Raw genomic sequence first — 20583 nt, 5'->3', positions numbered from 1 at the left:
ATTTACTAGTGACCAAAGCAATCATAAGGAGTTTTTTTTGTCACAGCATCTTTTTTGTGACCAATTGCATCTAGAAACCTCCAGAAACCACTGAACAACCACATTTTTGTGGGGAATAGACATTTTCAATGTATCACATTCAATGTTTTTTCTCTGTATGTATTATTGTAGGGTCTACCTTAAAATATAAAGTGCCTTGAGGGGACTTTTGTTGTGATTTGGCGCTATATAAATAACATTGAATTGAACTGAATGTGGCAGACAACTCTTGAGGAATTAGGAAGATGTCTTTTAGCATTGAGATCACCTTTACTGTTTGTGCCACTGCTGGAGAGTCATATGACCACAAAACGACTCCAACTCAAAAGACTAACAAGATGTCGAAAGAAGCAAACCTGCAGGAGCTCGCAGTTGCTCCTTCGACTGAAGAAACACTTGATAACTGGGTTAAGGTGTCTGCTTGCATGCGTGTGGGTGCGTGTGTGATTTAGCAACTGTAGCAATACAATTACTGCAGAAAATTTAGCGCTTATTATCAGGTCTGTGCCAGGTTAAGCATTCCTGTGGCTTTGGCGCATACTTCCCCTTAATTTAGCATGTTGGAGATTCTTGAGAAAAAAACAACTTGGTTCTCTCTGCATGAAAGTTTGTTTGAACTCCTCAGTGACCTCTTAAATAAAAATGTCTCATGGGAAGATTTAAAGGAGTATATAGATGTGTATGTGCGTGTGTGCGAGAGTAAAATAGAGACAGACAGACAAAGACCTCATTAGGTCTAGGAGGTGTCCTGTCTAGACAGTGTGATGACAGGACACAGAACTTCTGTTTAATGTTTCCTCCTCCCTCTGCTTCCAATTCACCCAGCATGCACACATATCACCTGCGCTGCCTCGGGGAATGCGCACACACACCCTCACACACACACAACATGTCAAGGGATATCTTTTCATATTATTTTAAAGTAAATGTGTGCATGTGCGGCTTGTTATGCTGGTTGCTATGAAAGCTCTGCGAAAGACAAGAAGAGCTATGAATTGTTTTTGGGGAGCAGGGTAGTGTTTGTTTATTGAGACACATGCCTAAAATTAATGGTCCATAAAGACTTTAAATCATGGACTTCATGGTGTTGCCATCGGCTGATTCATAAATGAACCCTTTCCTTTCATGCTTTTATCCTGACTCGTTCCCTGTTTCTCTGTTTAACACTCAAGCCAAAAAAGCATCTTTTAAAAAAAAAAACTGGAAGGGAAAAAAGTCACCATTCACAAAATCGTTCCCAGTGAAAGGGTTACTTTTATGTGTCTGTGTGCTCAAACTTGGCTTAACCCACAGCCTGTGTTATAAATCAGGACTTAGCTCCAGCTCAAATAAATGAGATCTTGGTTTCCAAGAAAAACTGAAAAAAGCTGATAAATGACGTCCGCGGGACAGCTGGTTCTCCGTCAGCGCAGCACAGCATCTTTAGCCCTGCTTCTGTTATTTCAGAGATGGATCAGTTTGCGTTTCAAAACACATCATTTTATGTGTGACAAGTCTTTCTGGATTATTTTCATGTTGATTAGGCGGGATAAGTGTTTTCAACTATTTCCAATCAGGAGAACTGTGTAGAGTGAATATAGCGAATAGACAATGACATTTGAAAAACACGCCCTTCCCCAATGTTAGGTTTTCTTTCAGCTGTATGGGATTGATGGTGTGGTATTTAGTCTGGAAGCTCCCCAGCAGTAGATGTGTGAGTGTATGTGTCTGTTTGTGTGGTGGTGGTGGTATGTGTAGCTTTGATGCTGGATCTCACTCTTCACGTACAGATTAGATAAGCTCTGGCAGCAGCAGTAGCAGAGACTCAGGACGATATGGACACCTTTGGACCTTATCACCCGGTCCATCACAGACTGAAGGGACCAGGAAGACATAACACAGGTTAGGGGGAATGGAGAGAGGGCAGCAAAAGACAGAAGAGGAATTTTAGAGAATTCCTTTTCCGTTTCTGGAGCACGTTTAGCCGAGTTCTGAAATACCACAGCAACATATTATTTAGTACACTAAAATAGCATGTGAGATTTTTTATTTTTTAGTACATCCAAATGCATGAGGTCCATGCTATTTTCAATGGAATATTAGAGACTATAAAAGCACTAAATACTACAGCAGCACATTGCAGTGAATTTGTGACACATATAGGAGACATAGGTGGCTAAGGTATAATGTTAAGCACTATATTTTATAGGGTTTAAATGTATGACTTTAATTCGCAAAGTATTAAAATTGCTTTATCGAGTCATCTGAAGTGAGGAAGTGAAATAATGTGCCAGAAAAGAAGCATACCTACTATTATTTACAAAAAACTTAAATAATAGAGAACAGGTGAGTGTATTTGTGTATGGTATGGCACTTAAAAATACTTTTAAGTAATTAGTGACCAATATCGTTCAAATCACAACAAATACTCTGTCTTTGAACACTTTTGATTTGAATTTTGACTTGAATTTCAGGGGAGTTAAATCGCAAAGGTTCACCTCTAAGAACAAACTCTTAGCTGTGACCGTGGGCAGCTGTTGTTTCATCATCATTTCATTCACAAAAGAGCCTACAGAGCTGAGTGAGAGATATCATTAAGTTACTGTCCTATGAGGAGCAGGGAGCTGACCATGCATGTGAAGTAAATCCAGAACTGGAGCATGTTTGAATGCCTGTGAATGTGAGATAAAAAGCCCTTTGAAAGAAAGAGCATAGATTGTGAATGGATGAATGAGGTAAGTGAGCGAGGAGAAGAGTGCTCAGAGTAGAAAAGCGCCATATAAGAACCAGTCCATTTAGATCCAGCTGCGGGGAAGTGTGTGGGTTTGCACAGCCAGTGTTAAATATTCAGATGTTCATTAAATCTGTGTTTATTCATGCAAATATTTCTGAACCCTTTAACTCTGGACTCTGTGCTGTCTAAAAATCCCGTGTCTGCCACGCAGATACTTCTATTTTCCTGTAAACCCACTCGAAGCTGAGACTGGGAACTAAATATTTACTTTATTGTTTTAGTTTGAAATGAATGTACGACCGCAGACTGTACAAAGAAGCAAAAGAAAAAAAGTAAAAATTCTTACTTCAGGACTTTGTTTTCCAAGGGTCATCTCGGCCAAATTACCCATTGCGCAATTTGTTCGCGTTATTTCCAGCGGCGGTAACAGGAAGGTGCGGGCTCTTCTCGCTTGTAGCTGCTGTGAGCGCTTTACTTGCTGTTTCAGTCTCCATCGTCAGGGGTCGTGCCTCAACAGGACAACGTGTAAATGTGTGACCCCTGCTTTAGCACATTTACTGATTCAAGCTCCCGCATCGCAACTCTTCAAACCTCGTTAAAAACAGATCATTTTAGAGTATGGTGTGCTCCGATCAGAAGTGTGAGATCGACCCCAGCAGTCTTATTTATTAGTTACACGTAGAAGTATGACGCAGAAGCAGAGTTTCCCTCAAGTCCTGACACGGAAAGTGTAAAATAACGACCGCATCTCGTGCTTCACAAACCTGACAGCTTTATTAAAACAAACAGGCTGTAAGTAAAATCTGGAAATACGATGTTAGGTCGTGTTTGCAGCCTAAAAAGAGCTCCACCTCTGGCTGAGAGCGCACAGAGTGGGCGGTTAAAGCGCCGAACACGTCCGTGCGCACGCATATTATGGACTGCAACCTGCTGATTCCTGTTAGACTCTGACACTCCGCCTGTGGGAGTAGGTGACTGTCGCTGAGAGCGCTTCGAACAGTTTAAGGACCCAGTGCGCAGCTTTGGAAAAGCCATAAATCCAGGCGAGTAGATATATCCGCTGTAAGTAACATGGCTTCTGTCAGAGGAGTTGTTCTTCTTCTGGTAAATGTGACATCAGACGGTGTCTGTTGACCGACTTACTGGAGCGCTCAGAATTAAGTTTCACATGGTGCACTTTATCCTGAAGGAGCCAAGCGCGCTACGGCGATCAGAAATGAAAGCTGGGCCGATACTATTATGCGCATTTTGCTTTGGCGAGTCTTTTAAATGGCTTGATACACGATTCTTTCTTTGCTTTTGATCTTTGGTTGCCACAGATCACAACGCGCCCGGACGGACTTTGGTTACCATTACGCGCATTTTTACTTTCGGATAGGCGACTGAAGCTCCAAGCCAGCCACTCTTGGGACTCCGGAGAGCCACTGAGGGACAACACCATGACCATCCGCTGGCTTGCCTTGGTCGGATTGTGGTGGAGCGCTTATTACTGCATGTTCACAGTCGCGGGGAGTAATTATTCACTGGATGGGAATAACGAGGTTCAAGCAGGTTTCACCCACCGGCGGCTGAGGACGCATGAGAAGAGGGAGATGCAGAAGGAGATCCTGTCCATCCTGGGGCTGCCCCACAGACCGAGACCACATTTGTCAAACGGAAAGTACAACTCCGCTCCGCTTTTCATGCTGGACTTATACAACACTATATCCAGCGAGGAGAAGAGGCAAGTGGAAAGCAGGTTGGAGCGATATCAGGCCATGCGGACGACCCAGAGCCCTCCCCTGGCCACATATCAAGAAACTGCCTTTCTAAATGATGCAGACATGGTGATGAGCTTCGTTAATTTAGGTAAGTTATTGAAACAAAACAAAACTTTTTCATCTGTGATTTTTTCTTCTCTGTGCGTAATTGTGATTGTGTTGGGTCTATTTTATATGAGACCGAACAGGTGTTTTATACAAGCAAGTGAAACTTGTGCCTGGGCAGACCGGAGGATAATTAGACAAAATAAGAAAACTTTATCGGAATTTAATGCTAAAAAAGTAAAATATAAAATAAAGGGTCATAACTTGGCTCTTTTTATCTCATCTACTTTAAACTTTGGGGTTACAGCTCTCAACACAGCGCGACACACAAAGCAGACACACAGTTACGCACTTTTATCGCCGGATAATGAACGAACCCATTGTGCAAACCACAGGGAGAGCAAATAACAAACTCATCTACTGTGCGGTTTGAGGAAAAACTGACGAGGTTCGTATTGTTTCTGAGTAATTTATTGTTACACGTCCTCTCCCTCCGCGTAAATTCGCCCTCCTCAGCTCATTTATAGGACCGAAATTCTGTGGTCAAGTCTTGCTGTGCAATCTACGCCATGATTTATGTCTTCCCGGGAAAAATAAACCTCGTATTCTCAGCAAACCATCAACCACCACCGCTGGCGTGTAACACACACACACACACACACACACACACACACACACAAATATAAATATATATATATAAGGCTATTCTTGCCGTTGACCTCCGTTACAGCGAGTTGCAGTTACTGTGCGTAAATCGCGTCGCGTTGTTTGTGTTTCCCAAGCAGCTTTGTCTTTAATTAGCTCGAGTGATGATAAAGAGGAACACTTTAATCATAACGGGTTTAGGACATAAAAGCTCAAAGCCTTTCCTTCCATTAGGAGCTGTAGTGTTTACTGGGAGACTCTAAACAGAGCGCCTCAAGATAAACAGACGCGCTGCCAGAGTCAGGCGCTGGTGGAGAAGGAGGCTTAAATCCAGATTGATTGTCCTTTTTTGGGGGGGGGGACTCGCTGCATTGTCATGATCTGGCTAGGAGAGCAGTGGGAACATATCACTGCAGAAGAATGTAGTCTTATGGCTTCACACACCCCCCCCTCACTCAAACTTTTCTTAAAACAAATATTCCTGTAAATATTTTTACCCCGCACCTTTCTAAACCATTTAACAGTCACTCAGTACCGCAAACGAAGAAGTGAATTAGGTTGGAGTGACTGAAGTAGAGCACTATTCTCTACTTATTGTACCTCTGAGGATTGGTGTTGCAATTTTGTAGTGATGAAAACCAGATATTCAGACAGGAGGAGGCCGTCGTTTTAGTCTCATATATCGGAGCCCCTCTTTTGGCTTCTGTGGGGGGAATGCGATGGTGTTTGTGCGTCTGTGGCTTTGGTGTTCCTTTGCTGTGCGAGTGTTCGGTTTATACGCCTGTGTTGTTGCACATCTGGCTCTCCACTTTGATTAATCATGTCCTGTCCATCCTTTGACGATTCCCTCAGATTTCTGCGGTGACCAGGGGATTAGGTTGCCATCTCCTCCAGCCGTACACAGAGTCCTAACCGCCCTGGAGGAGGGATGGCTTCCTCCCTGAATGTGATTGTAATTAATGTTGGACAGGCCAAGGCTTTCCATCTGCTTTGCAAATAAGGCCTTGCACGACTACCGTGTGTCGTCGCCGTCCGATTAGTTTTTAATGTGTCTTTTTTGGGGGTTTTTTGGGCGATTGGAGCCATTTGTGTGGTGGATTCTCTTTTAGAAAACTATAGTAGAAAGAAACACTTCTGGGTGGTCCTTTTGTGTGTGTATTTCAAAAGTAGCCCCAGAAATCTGGATATCATGTGTGGCCTGAGTAAAACTACAAATTGGAATCAAGATTAATGAGAGAAAGAAAAGCGGAGAAGTCAAGCAATCTGTCTGAAAGGATTTGAAAATGACAGATTAACAGACTCAGGTTCAGCCGAGCTCCTTCATCTGACAAATATTGTTAAGTGAAACACACTGTAGCAAGATCATCGGTCAAATTAAAGAAGATGACATGTGGTTTACACGGGTCACATGGTTTTCAAAGTGGATTCACCTGTTTTGAAACCAGCCATGTGTGCAGATGCACGAATCACAGAGGTGAAAGCGCCCCGTAGCAAACAAAACAATGACAGTGATTTAAACTTGGGTCTGAGCTGATGGCTTTCACAGCCAACCGTGGCAGCAGCACAGATAGATGTCTCATTCTCAGAGTGTATTCTCCCGGGGGCACGGACAGATTTAAGAGCCCCAGCGTTACATTCGGTCTCAAATACGCTCTCTGCAAACCATATGCCTCCTCACACCCCCACCTCTGCGTGATTCATGTACACTTTGTGTTTGGTCGTCCATTCTCCCATGCCTTCATCACTTGTTCAGAATGACCCACTGAAAAAAAGAAGAAGAAAAAAAGATGTGGAAAACTTTAAATTGGGGGGGAGGAAGCAGAAGCACATTTTCCAGCTGCTTTTTCATCTTCATTCCTAGAGGAGCGCGTTCATCACTGTTTGCCTTGTGGACGTTCTGCTTTTCCACTGGGGTGGAGTGAAGCGACACTGTGTGCCGCGTGACTCACCCTGTGCGACACTCTGCAGCTCTGGACACGTCCTGATGCACAGAGAGGTCCACAGGTGACGGTCGCTCTGAACAACAGGAGTCGGGGGTTGTTAGAAGCACTTGTTTCACGTGTGAAAGCAAGTGCTTCTAATCCTTTACCAGCAAGAACTATAAAGAGTGTTCATCCTTTAGTGTACAAAGCTATGTTTTCCACATTCACATTTGCAGTGAACTATTAGAACTATTAATATTTAGTGGGGGAAAAAAATATGACCTACTGGACTCCTCGGTAAATCTCTCACAAGGTAGTATATTGTGGAGTAAGTGACCAGTATTGGTAAAGCTGCATTCCAGTGGAAAACAAATACAAGAGGTCATTGCTCACTCAATTAATGAGCGGTGACATATTGCTGAGCAAATACCCAAAGCCGCAGTGACGGTTATAATAGTCAGCAGGGGAAAATTTGCTATTCCTATCAGGTTTGATTTTTAGCAGTTAGGCTGTTTCCTGGTGGTTATGGTGAATGAGAGATGCACAGAAACGCCTTTGGTTTCATGGGTCGCCGAGCAGGAACGACAAATGTTGTTCCTGTGTCATCTGCATTTAACTGTGATGTGTTTGTGGCCGACAGACAGACAGGCAGGCAGGTGCGGAGGTCTCTCTAAAGCTTGGCATAGCTCTGCAGGGCTTCTGTTTGTCTGCTGGGAGGCACCGAGGGGAAGGTCCCATAATAATCCTGGAAAACCCCCACAGGGATTTTGAACCTTGTTTGACTTTTTCGAGTTCTAAATACCCTCTGATGCTTTGGAGGTGAGATGAAACCTGTCCTCGGAGCTACTTTTTCTTCTAAGGCCCAAGTTGCTCTTGTTTTCTCAGGATACAAAGCATCCAGATAAGATTCATTTACATTTAGTCACGGGCTGCTTCGTCAAGCAGATCACAAATCAGATTTTTGTGGTTAGATTTGGGAGCACAGAGGATTATGTGTGCGTCTCGGGGGAAGATTTTTCACCGGCTGGCTAAAGTGCAGTTGAAACCACGTCTTAATAATCTGCCCTTAATACTTCTTGTTTGTATCTACACTTACCTTTGACACATTTATGCTCACCGATCCATTCTATACAAGATGTAATTGAAAATAAGCAGGCTTAATAGTGCAGTCTGTTCATTCTAGTTGAAACAACAGCTCATCTAGAAAACCCACAATCAAAGATGAGAGGTGCCCATAACCTTGAAGGAGGGATGGGATTTAATCTTAAAATCTGAGTAATAAATTGTCCAACTTATATTTTTATCAGGGTTCAGATCGATTTTTTTATATGTAGTGTGGAGAGTGGCTATTTCGATGCACAGACTGCTCATCGGTGTAGCAGAACTTAGAAAAAAGTACACATCAGATCTTCATCTTGGAAAAAACACGTGCAGCTTTTTGTAGACTGCATCTCTAACACTCTCTGGAGGAGGTCTGAAAACAAACAAACAAACATGACATCTTGATTTAATCTTGGTTGCATTTAAACTTGGCATTTTTCCCGGTGTCCAGAAAGCGAAACTGCACATCTTTCCCTCGAAGCTCGAATGTAATGAAATTTCTTTCTCCCACCTGTCTGTCATCGCTTCTACCCTTATTTTCTCTTTTTCCCTGTCCTTTCAGTCTCTGCACACCTCATTGCATGGTTATACCTGAGCTGTCACTAAGCAAACAGCCAAGCGTTCACCTACCTCCCACACTTTAAAGGCAAACAAGGCAGAAAGCTTTAAGAAGTGGGTTTTGGGGAGATTAGCCGGGTTCAGACAGCCCTGGGCTTATTCTCAAATGAAGTGCCCTTATTAAATGCCTGTTTTCCTTGTCTTATGATGCCTGGCTGCGTTTCTCAGTGCCTAAGCCCAGGTAAGCCACTTCCTCTGCAGCAGTACGTGTCCCAGAGCTCCAGCATGATCAAATAATTAGCTGGCTTCGATCAAAGAGTCGATTGTTTAGGGCACGGACTGTGGAAAATTGGAAAATTTTCACTAAATTGTCTTGAAACACTTCCTGCAAAGCCAAAGGGACCAGAACAGAGGACCACCCATCACTTTTCTTCAACTTTGAGAACCCCGTAAACAGTATTAGCCAGAAGTTAAGTGAGGAATTCAAGATATGCTAGAGTGGAATAAAAGCTCTTTTCTGAAACATAAACTTGGCAGTGAAGGCCTTCCTTCAACGGTGAGAAAAATTACATAGTACAAACCTCTGTGTTTGTTTTCATCTGTTTACAGTATCAGATATTTCACTGCCACAACAAATTCACTTGAACTTGCGATGATGTTCAAGAATGGCCCAAGATATACAAATAATTCTGCTTATTGAGTTTCAGGGTTTCAGCGCGCTTCTTTTTTCTCATGTTTGGATTGAGTTGGTTGTTGAGCGCTCTGGCAAAACACACAGCTGCCTCAAGAAACAAACAGGGTTGATGGGGGAAACATGTCTGGTTAACGAGATTATGTCTTTTCCAGTCAGGCTTCATAAAAAAAAGAAGGCTGTCATAAAAAGATGGAGTGTTACAGGACAACTCTGTTGAACGTCCTAGGAGAACATTTGTGCACATTACAGTGCTGATGAGTGCGTCTCCTGACTGTATTGTGCTCGGTAAGAGGATGTACACACACAATCTCACACACACTCATCCACCCCTCGATAATATCGCTCCCTCTCACGGCATGACTCTCAGGCTTGAAGAGATGGCAGCTGAGATTTGGGGCTCCCTTACACCTCTTCCCATTTTCCTCCTTTCCCCTCTGCCTCCCATCCATTTTCATGTCTTCATTGGGCATTCCACTTCGGAGCGATAGAGGCGTGGGATGACGGAGTGTGACGAGATAAGGAGGTGATGTGCAGCGCACTCCCTGCCGGTAACGATCTATTGAAATGAGCTGATAACCCCGGCGGAACATCTGATTGGGACTCGCTGCTCCCATCTATCACCTCTGCGTGCAGGCATGGAGGAATTTGTTCTGTTTGCTCTGCTGTGCTTAAAAGAAAGTGACGCCAAGCTCCGCTCGCATCTCTCACATCTGCGATTCCTCTCCACGTCTATCTGTCTTTGCTTGTCACTTTTTAACTGTTTCGTGGTATCTCATGGGGTTTGCGATGCGAGAAGAACGCTGTATTTAAAACCCCGGAGAGAAAACGCAATCACTTTCATTGCCTCCTGCCTTTTTTTTTTTTTGTGCACATTTTTTAACTCCTGCGTCACTCTCCCGAGGGGGGCTTTAAAACTGTCAGGCTTTGTGTCATGTTTAAGTGTCTACAAGGAGGAGATCATTAACCAGGAATCAGGGTTTTGTGCTTGTGTAAGGCTGAGTTTGTATGTCTGAAGAGTGTGAACATGAAAGAGACGGACAAAGGAAAGAGGTGAAGATGCAAGAACACGTTTCACTTTGTTTTGATTTATGCATTTCTCCAATTTCCCCAAGTTTGTAGCTACAAATAAAATAAAAGTAGAAGGGGAAGAAATGGCATCCAAAGACAAAGACCACAGCTGCACCTTCAGCTCAAAAATAATGTGAAAACATTTAATTCTATCAAATTAGTCAATGTTCCCTCCTTAAATCAGGCCCTCACCAATATAGTTCACATCTACACTTGTGTGTAGTAAGAACTGGCTGGTTGGTTTTTTCCTGCTGAAATCTCAACTCAGCATGTCCTTTTGTGCCCAGTAATCTCCATCATCATCATAATGACGCCATCATTTACCCTGTCAGAGAGACTCATTCTTGGCTGACGGGAATGGCGTAAATGGTGACGGTAAACGTTCCTGGTGTCACATTCTTCTGTGACTCCACTGGGAAGCAAGGATGTATCTCCGATCAATTAAAAAAATGGGAACAAGGAAAGGAACAAAAAGAAGAAAGGGAGACCCACAGGCTGCTTGCAGGCTAGCACCATTGTAAGGAGTGCGTAAATGCATTCATTATTGCTTATTTATTCCACAATAAATTGCTTTTCACTGATATTTTAAAAATGAGGACAAAAAAGATTTGTCAGTGCAAGTAAGATTTTAAGACACACTGGCATCATTTCCAGCCCAAACCAGTTTAGTCCAGTCAAAAATATGTGAAAAGTCACTGAATGGACTTTATTTGGACATTTGTGACATGCAAAAAAAGACTATAAATAAATCAAACAAAATAAATAACAATTATAATTATTTTCTTCTTTTATCTTGATGCTGATTTGTTCAGACGTCTAAAGAAAAAATAGCATCAATCTATGAGGCTACCTCTAGGTTTTGCTGTTGGCGTGCAGGAAGCTGTGGTTTCTTCATGATGGTTTTCCATTAACACCAGTCTCTTTAGATCTTGTTCTTACAATGGACACGTTAACAAGAAGTTTAGCACCTTTTTGGTGTTTTGCTGATGCTCTTGGTCTCTTGTTTTCTGTTTTTTTTATTTCAGAATAGAGTGCAGTACTTTAATGGACTTAAAGAGGACTGGTAAAGTCCTCCGTAATCGAAGAAGTCTTCCTACCAGCTTTTATGTGTTTCTATTTATAGCACGGAGCACCTATATCCCTGTTAAAAACATTAGAAAATAGGTTTATTTTCTTGTGTATGTGCATATGTTTGTGTGTGAACATTTAGAAACGCAAGGTCTCTCAACAACGATGAGTGTGTCGGGGTGGAGTCCGTTCTTCAGGGTTAGGGTCAGGGGTCGCGACATGAATGTAGCAACGCAAGTCTTTACAAATACACAAATACAGACTCGCGCTTTCACCGTGAGTGTCTGCTCTGGTAAACAGAGAGTATTTGAATGTACCCTTTAGACAACTTGGAACTCGAACTTCATCACACAAGATGTCTTCATCACACACTGCTGCCCGTCGCATGTTCCCAGGCTGGGTGTCTCTCTAAAGAGGACGTGCCTGAAACAACAACCACGAGTCCGCAGTGAGAAAAAGGCCCCATATGACCACCGGTGCTCTTGACCCTTCTGAGCAAGTAGCCTCCCCTTTCTGCAGCGCCGCTGCTGACAAATTTACGAGCCCTAGGCTGACCCACGGGCTGACTTTCTAAACACGATACTGACAGGAAAACAGTCAGAGACAGGAGAGATGAATTGGGGCGGGGAGGAAGAATAAGATGAGAAAAAAAAGAGTGCAAAGGAGGAAGGTAAGCAATAAGTGCTCTCGATATGCTGTGCACAACATTTTTGATTTAAATCTAAAATTTTTTAATCTAGGCATCTCTACAGAACGAGAATGACAACGGTGGGTCAGGTGAGGAAGAAGAAAAAAAGAGCAAAGAAAGATGGGTTTAATCTTTTTCTACAATCAGTTACAAAAACATTTTAGAAAAGAAAAAAGTAAAATGATGTCTTTAAATCCTAAACGCTACAAATTTATAAGGCATTACATATGTGCCACCAAATCGATTAGGCCAGAGGTTTAGATCCTAAGTGAGGCCACTCATAGAAAAATGTATCCATTCCTCTTGCCACGAGGCAGTTTGGATTAAAGGATCTTATCACTAAGGATGTGCAAGGGAAACTCTGCCCAGTGCTTCCCCCTGTACTGACACTTTGCACATATCTGAGCCGCCAGTCTCCTGGAGACCTTATCTCAATGTTTAAATGTCCAGTATGAATCCTTTTGGAAGAGGAAGTCTCCCATTTGTTTTGTTTTTGTTTTTTTTTGTTTTTTTGCGAATAATATGCTCCGATCTCCCTTCATCCAGGTTACGTGACGTGTGTCCAGCCCATGTCTTTGATGACGCATTCCTCTCTCCCTGTTATCTGTATTTCACATCCAAATAAAAGAAAAACCAGCTGCATAGAGGCAGAACGTCTCAGCTTAGTGTTGTGCTACAGAGATATCTCTAGGAACATGAAGGATATGAACCTTTAGATAACTCCCGTAACTGCAGTAAATGTTGGATTCGTGCACCACTGTGAAATTATGAGATAATTTAAAGTGGCCAGTGGGAAGCTGGGGAAAGTGTTGACAGTCATTCAGATAGTCAGACTTTGTGACTCGCTGTCTTATTTCACATATTTTAAACACTGTAGCATATGTGGCGTTTCTGCTCCTGCCCATACAAGTTGAGAGTGCACAACTTTCCTCAGTCTGGACACTTTTATTAAAAATGGCACCATGTTTCCTCCAAACTTCACACAATAGATATGAGTGAGGGCGACAGTTATATTACACAACTGCGCTGTATAATAATACTAATAATACTTTTTATTTGGGTTTTCAAAACACTCAAAACCACCTTAAGAATGAAGGCAAAAGCTTGTTAAAAAATGTAATAAATATTTAAGTAACTTTTTTTAAAAAATGTTACTAACATGCAATTGGTTTCCTGTTTGAAGCCATAAGCTTTCTCTCTGAAGTCCTGAAAACGCCGAAACATTAGAAGCAACTGTTTGCACACTGAGCAGTCAGTGACAGCGCGAGCTATTACACCGCACTGCACTTTAATCAGATTTCTGAGGCGTGTGGTTTCCTTTTGAGGTATTGCACTTCCACCCAGTGCTTTAATGATTCGTTTAGGCCACGAAACATCCTTCCATGTGGACTAATTTTGGGTGGTTTTCCACTCTCTGTGTGCGTGCACACCCTGCTAATGATTTTGCTTCTAAAATCATTTATTCCAACAGCGAGATGAAAACACGTGATTAGTATGTAATCTGTCATTAAAACGAAAAAAAGAGCATAATCGAGTATGCTAATTTCCTTCTTTGATCACTGCGGTGTTGATTATTCCTGTAACATTTCGCTCTCTTCAGTTTTCACTTATGTCTTTTTTTCTACAGCTGTTTGCGGTGACAGCATTGATCACTCTCGTGTTTGTAGCAGTGTGTTGCACATTTATCCATGTGTGTTAAAGGAAGTTCCCGGCGAGCTTCACTGAAATGATAAAAGACTGTTTCGATGTGAGTTTCTAAACGTTCTCTGCGAGCTCAGATAAAGTGGATGTCATTCTGCAGCGCTCTGCTGACACTGTCGACAGACCTATTATTAGAAACCTTGATTATTTTTCTACCGATTTTCCTCAAGGCCCACCTGCTTTTTGAATATCCAAGTATCCTGTTACCGTCGCTGTTTTTGGAGCCATGCCTGTGTGTAAAACAAGCAGTAGGTCTTACATGTAAGTCGGCCCGGGGGGGAGTATTGAAGCCGGCCCAGACTGATTTATCAGTGGATCATGTGCTCTGCCTCTAAGCTGCTGAAATGCATTGTGGTCACCGTGGACCTTCCAATGGGAATCACACTGCGGTCCGACTGTCTTTATGACAGACAGAGTGGAGGGAAGAGAGTGAGAGAGGTGAGGAGGGAGCGACATAATGGAAGAGAAGATGTGTGGAGAGGAAGAAAAAAAAGGGAGGTGTTCAAGTGGGGAGTGAAAATAGAGTCCCAAACATCATCACGGGGCGAGCTGGCCTTCTACCTTGTGGCTGTGGAATGCAAAGCCACCGATATTTTGCCTTCTCCTTTGGAAACAGCTGTGTTTCCCTTTTTCAAAGATATTTTTTCCTTATTTATCGGATCCCTGAGGAGGGATCCATCTCTCAGCTCTGACACCGGCTTCCTCCTCTAAATCTGGGACCAGACACACACACACACTTATATGCGCACACACTCACACGCATGCACACCTGCTGCCCAAAAGCAGATTTTAACGGCAGATCACTATAGCAGGCTTTTTTGCTGCTTGTGCTGCTGCACGTCTACAAAGGCACACACACATAAATATAGGCAGACACATACGAGCAGGAACACACAGCAACCTGAAGATGACGGCTGTGCAGACTGCACACAGTCTGTGCAATTAGACCTCAGAAAGCCAATAAAAGGGGGGACTCTTGACAGCCGCCGTCCCTTATAGACACAATCTAAATAAAATGGGGCCTGGTAATAATTCAAAGCCACTGAAATGGTTTGTTTTGCTGAAAATGGGCCCATCAAAAACCGCAGGAGTTCGTCTCTGTTTATGGAATATTCACTTAGCACCGAGTGGTGGCCAATTTAATAAAGCAGCAGAGGGAGCAATTTCTGAGAGGGTCTGTGGTCACAACCCAAGAGGAAGACCATAGGTAGCTATCATCATTCATATAAACCAAAGAGGAAGAGCCAAAACCAAAGAGGAGCCGAGCATCAAGGACAAAGAGCATTGCAGAAAAAAGGAACAAGATCAGAGGTTTCTTTCCTTCTTTTTCCCTTTTCTCAGTTTTTTTTTTTTTTTTTTTAAACGATCATGGCCTCCGTTTGCTTGGGGTCGCTGATTTCCCCAATAAATATTGACTTTAATGGTGTCTTTGAAAACTATTACTGGTCCACCTGTCGTTCTCTGTTTGGGGATCTCATTTTGCGACCAGGCAACAGCCAGAGACGTTTTTATTTTCAAAATTCGCTGATAGATTTGCAGCAGTCTCATATTTTTTCAGGACGCAGTCACGGACTTAAAAAAACGCCCTCTCTCCTGGCCAGTGAAATGTTTCCCCCTGTATCTAATGACAACCAAAGGATAGCCAGTCCTTAAAATCAGACCAGCTTTAAATGGAGCATCTTTTTGGGTGCCATGTACTGCAGGATAAATCATCCCAGTGCAGGATTGTTGCAATCTCAACCAGCGATGTTTGGTTGAGTTTGTTCTCATGTTTGTGTCGAAATGAAATGACTTGATTAATCCAAAATAAAGGGAGAAAATTCTTGTTTTTGAAAGGCCTGCCTTGCACGCATTACGGCTTACGGTTATAAACCTCACGTTAAACGTGGTTGAACTGATGGATGTCAAAGTTAAGGCGACTTCAGTTTGTGCGTCCTACTTCCAGCGAGGCATCCGGCTCCTCCAACCACAGGACGTAACCTTGTGTGAAGACCGCTGATCACAGTTGAACTGAAGTGTAGGCCGCCATTAGCCTGACCAGAGGCTGTTGTGACAGCTGCGTTAGTATAGAATTACATTTTTTATTAACATCCTATAAAGTGGGGGGGAAATCGGCGGGGTTTATTTTCCAGCTCATTTCTGTCCTGATTTGATGGAATTTCCTTATAAATGTAAAAAAGATGTTACACTGTCTTTTGCTGACAGCTCATTGGCCTGAATTGGTGTCCAGTGAGAAGAACACTTGTTTTTACAGACTTTAGGGGAAACTGTAACTGGCCATTAATTTTGGCAATTGTTTGTAGCCATTTCAAGTATTCAAATTGACGCCAATGCTGTTTCAAGATTATAGATGTGGTTGTAAGGGGTGAATGTGTGTGCATGAAATCCCAAGGCTTCTTTGTTACACACAAACACACACACGCACACACACACATATTTGTCTTGTAAATCCTGTGAGGTCCCTTTTCCTTAGCTTTAAAAACGTCATATTTTCAGTCCAAGTTTTCTTTATATGCAAGAGCTTTAGCAAATTGCAGATTTCCCTGGAATTTGCAAGCAGTCTTTTTTTTTAAATGTGGCATATCTGATTATCTCTAAGCAATGCTCGCAAACCTCGCCTTGTTCTCATAAATTCAATCATGATTCCAATCCGTAATGGTCAGCGTAAGCTGAAATAATATCCCGATTTTTAAAAAGTGATTCTTAAAGGTTTTGACTGCAAAACTGTGATGTGACACTTTCCAGATGTATAAATATGTGAGACTATAGCACTCTGTTCTCCATCCGCTCATCCAACTCAGGGTCCCATAGAGCAAGAAGGCGAGCACATAGAGACAGACAACCATTCACACCTATTATTAGAATCACCAATCAACCTAACCCCATCAAGGATGCAGAGAGAATATGCAAACTCCACACAGAAAGCCCCGGGCAGATGGTGGGTTTGAACCCAGGACCTTCCTGCTGGGATGCAACAGTGCTAACCACCACTACACCATGTAGCAGTTTGTGTTATTATATGTTCTATTTGATTTTATGAACTGGGATTATTCAGGAACACGAGAGATTCACTGTTTAATGTCCTTTTGCATGGTTGTTATTTATCCACCACCACATACTTTTTTGCTAACTTGCTAACAAATGTGCTCATTCATGGTATTTGTAGTGTAGATGTTCTTGTAGTACTAAGTTCTAGTTGGTGTCAGGGTGACTTAAGCACGATTTAGCTGCATCAACATCTTGCTACACTGAGCAGATGGCAATAGAAGTACAAGCAGTTTAAGGTACACAACTCTTTTAGGTAGGGGATGTGTGTAATGTTTCATTCAGATAAGGCTGAAGAAGTGAGCTATGGTAAGTGAACAGGTTACCGTGCTTAAACTGCATTGGGTTTTGTTAAATTGGTGGTTGTATTTCAATAATTGCTTAGATAATATGAGATATTACGACCTGTATGTAATTAAGGAAGGAAACTTTAGTAAAGATATCAGACACAAAACAAAACGTATAACCTTTAACTCTGTGTGGGAGCTCACATGTCTGAAATAGAGTACTGTTAGTAAGCTGTTTGGTCCTGATCGGTCTGGTCTCAACTTTAGGGGGAATTTATTGTAAGAAATTTAGCTATAGTTTTGTGTCACTGCGACAGGCTGGTGACCTGTTCATGGTGTACTCCACTTCTTGAACTATGGGAGCTGGGATAAGCTCCAGGATTCCTGTGAACCTGAATTGGATAAGTGGAAGAGGATGGATGGATGGATGGACGGTTTTGTGTCTCTTGCGTAAACACTCCTTTGATTTGGAAATATCAATGGAAGTATTCTGCAGGTGTGTAATAAAGTAAGGAGAAAGACTTCTGGAAACAGCTGGAAGCAATAATTTTGTGAAACCTCTGATTACAATCATTAGTTCCCTTAATCTGCCACAGACCTTGTCTTTATATATTGTTTATTTGTGATGGATATGAAATTATGGAAGAAAATGAACAGGGGAAAAGAAAAGCATTTGGTGATTTTGGAGATGCTACCGTGCACCTCCAGAGACTACACCGACACAAACAATATGTTTTGAATCCGGTGATGTTGCATTGTTGATGGACTTTTTCAGACTTTGTCCTGTGTGCAGAAAAACATCTGGTTAGTATTTATTTTCCATAAAGAACTGGCTTTAAGACTTTCATCAGATTAGTCTGAGTTCAAATGAAAGTCAGTCTGTCATGCTGAGCTGTTAAAAGAGATCCGCAAATGTTAGAGTGACCAACCAAGTAAGACTTTTACAGAACAGTGCTTAGGGTGCACATTTATACATGAAACCAGCCGTGTTAACATGCCATCAGCATAACCTGTAAACTGCTGCTTTATGCTCGGCTGCATTGCAGTCTGAGTTGCCTCATATTGGTTTTTCTAATTTGTCTTTTGGCTAACTATTACCTTCTTTTCCCTAATCTATATCACTTTACCTTGATAGTAGACTATACTTTCCTTTAAATTAACATACATTAACTTGTAGAACCGTAAAGTGCTGTTGAAAAGAACTACAGAGAGAAACACAGATAATCACATAACCTTGTGGTTTTAATGAACCCTACATCCGTGCTAGTGGGTTCGCATCTTAATCCTGACAAATTGTGCTTGAAGGGTTGGAAGAAAATCTCCTACTGACACACAGGTATGACATATCCAGCTCCTGGAGGACATCTGGAGTCTCCACAGAGAGCTGAGTTTTGAGACTGCTACCACTCAGCTGTCAGTACATTGATGGAAAATACTGATACTGCTCAGTTCAACAGCCATACCTCGGATATCTATCTGTTAGCAAAGCCCTAGCAGAAGAGCAATTACAGCAAATTATCCTTCTACCCTCAGGGTTAGGGACACACACACACCCACACACACACATGCAAACCCACACGTATTTAAAAAATCTCAAAACGACAAAAGATAGATGTGTATCCAGTCTTCATTTTATCATCTTGTATGGAATGCAGCACAGTGGTGATGGAGCTTTGGGATAGTGGGAGCAGAAATCAGATACTCGGTGGATAAGTGTGAGTTTGTGTGTGTATGTGTTTGTGCGTGTCCTGGGACAGTATGCCTGACATTACGTGTCATGGTTTTGGATGGGTCTTTAGAAAAACCCAAATGGTTTTTCAGGGATTATGTGGAAGATGATGGCTGTAGAAAAATGTGATTATATGGTTCAAATGGGGCCTTTGTTCCTGGGGATGTCTGTCCAGTGAGATCATTATGTACTGTAACCTGTGGGAGGTAATGGAAGGGGAGAAGGCTCGATATCAAGGCCACTGATGAATGTGCGCCTGTGTATATGCAATAGCTAGCTCTCTCTGGAAGTGCTGTATTATTTCTACAGTGTGTGCTTTGCCATTCTAAATCAGTGGATGTGTCCTATCATTGTTTAAGGCAGTTAGTGTTTTCACTTTTACCACCAACTAAGAACTAGTCTGTTAGTGACAAGTAGTGACTGTGCAGATCATATGCAATGTAAAATATGTCTGTATCTATTGTGATGTCACCCACTGGTTTGCAAAGTCCTTTGTTGAAGCATCAGGATGAGTATTTCCATCATCTCCATGTTTGATCTAACTGTGAAACGGCATATTCACTGGCTAACCTCTTGTCAGTCTCAAGGCTTTAGCTAATGACGATATCCTGAAATGACCATAATTTACAAAAATATACTCAGTATTTTACTCAGTCCGACCAAAAATGAGTGACTGAGCCCACAAACTCATTGGAAAGTATTTGCAGAGATCACGTCAGAGTGTTGTTTTCCCCTAGACTTCCATAGGACTGCACGTCTTTTTGCAACTGCAAGTATCACCCCCTGGTGGCTATTAAAAAGACATGCATTTAAGGCACCTTTCAGACCTGGAAGCTTCATCTTTCGATTCCTATATGATCTAATAAAAAGTGCTTGAGGTGACTCGTGCTGTGATTTGGTACTATATAAATAAAATTACATTAAATCTGTCTTTTGTGCTGTGTATGGTGCAGACCAGAAATCAGGAATAGTTTAACTATAGCTGACTGTATATTTAATATTTATTTCATCAAAAGACTTAACCACAGACTTCTTTTTCTGTTAAAATAGTCGCCCAAACAACAAACCATTTTATTTGTCAGATTATACATTAAAAATGATCCAAAAGGTACCGCACCACAAACACAATCGAGAAGTCCACTTTAGTGATTTAAATTAGCTGACAGTGAAGCCCACCTGCCTAACTTTTCAAACTTTTAACCCTAACTCTTACCCTTTACCCACTAAAAGTCTACTAGGAGTAAGCCTCAAGCTTTTTTCTGAACTGAACAGTTTCTGTGATATTTCAGGGCTGCTTATAGAACAAAAGGACTTGGTTTGCATTAGAAGTTTGTAAGGGGTGGCCTCTGTTTACCCTTGCCGCTACCATTAATATTCTAATGGTCATCAAATCACGTCTTTATTGATTTATAGTCAGGTGTCAAAACTCACTATTGAAGGTACAGGGGAGGTCGTCAGATATTGTCTTTAACAGGGAAAGAGTTCAACTTCAGATTCTTAAAGTTCAATTGAATTCAGTT

General features: G+C 42.1%; 1 protein-coding gene across 1 annotated transcript in view; it reads left to right on the top strand.

Annotated features, from left to right (window-relative positions):
* The first annotated feature begins 3711 nt into the window (after nt 1–3711).
* The window catches only part of bmp6 (bone morphogenetic protein 6), a 47077-nt gene continuing 30205 nt past the window's right edge, over nt 3712–20583 (top strand). The window contains exons 1-2 of the mRNA XM_085363004.1: nt 3712–3795; nt 4072–4600. Of these exons, the coding sequence (XP_085219130.1) occupies nt 4192–4600 (409 nt within the window). The 5' untranslated portion in view covers nt 3712–3795; nt 4072–4191. The remainder of the gene's footprint in view (nt 3796–4071; nt 4601–20583) is intronic.

This window comes from Diplotaxodon limnothrissa, linkage group LG9, assembly GCF_057381915.1.
Source record: "Diplotaxodon limnothrissa isolate DT_005_m linkage group LG9, D_limnothrissa_male_GT1.1, whole genome shotgun sequence".
Lineage (NCBI taxonomy): Eukaryota > Metazoa > Chordata > Actinopteri > Cichliformes > Cichlidae > Diplotaxodon > Diplotaxodon limnothrissa.
The sequence above is the reverse complement of the archived record's forward strand: the minus strand, read 5'-3'. Positions and strand labels throughout refer to the sequence as shown.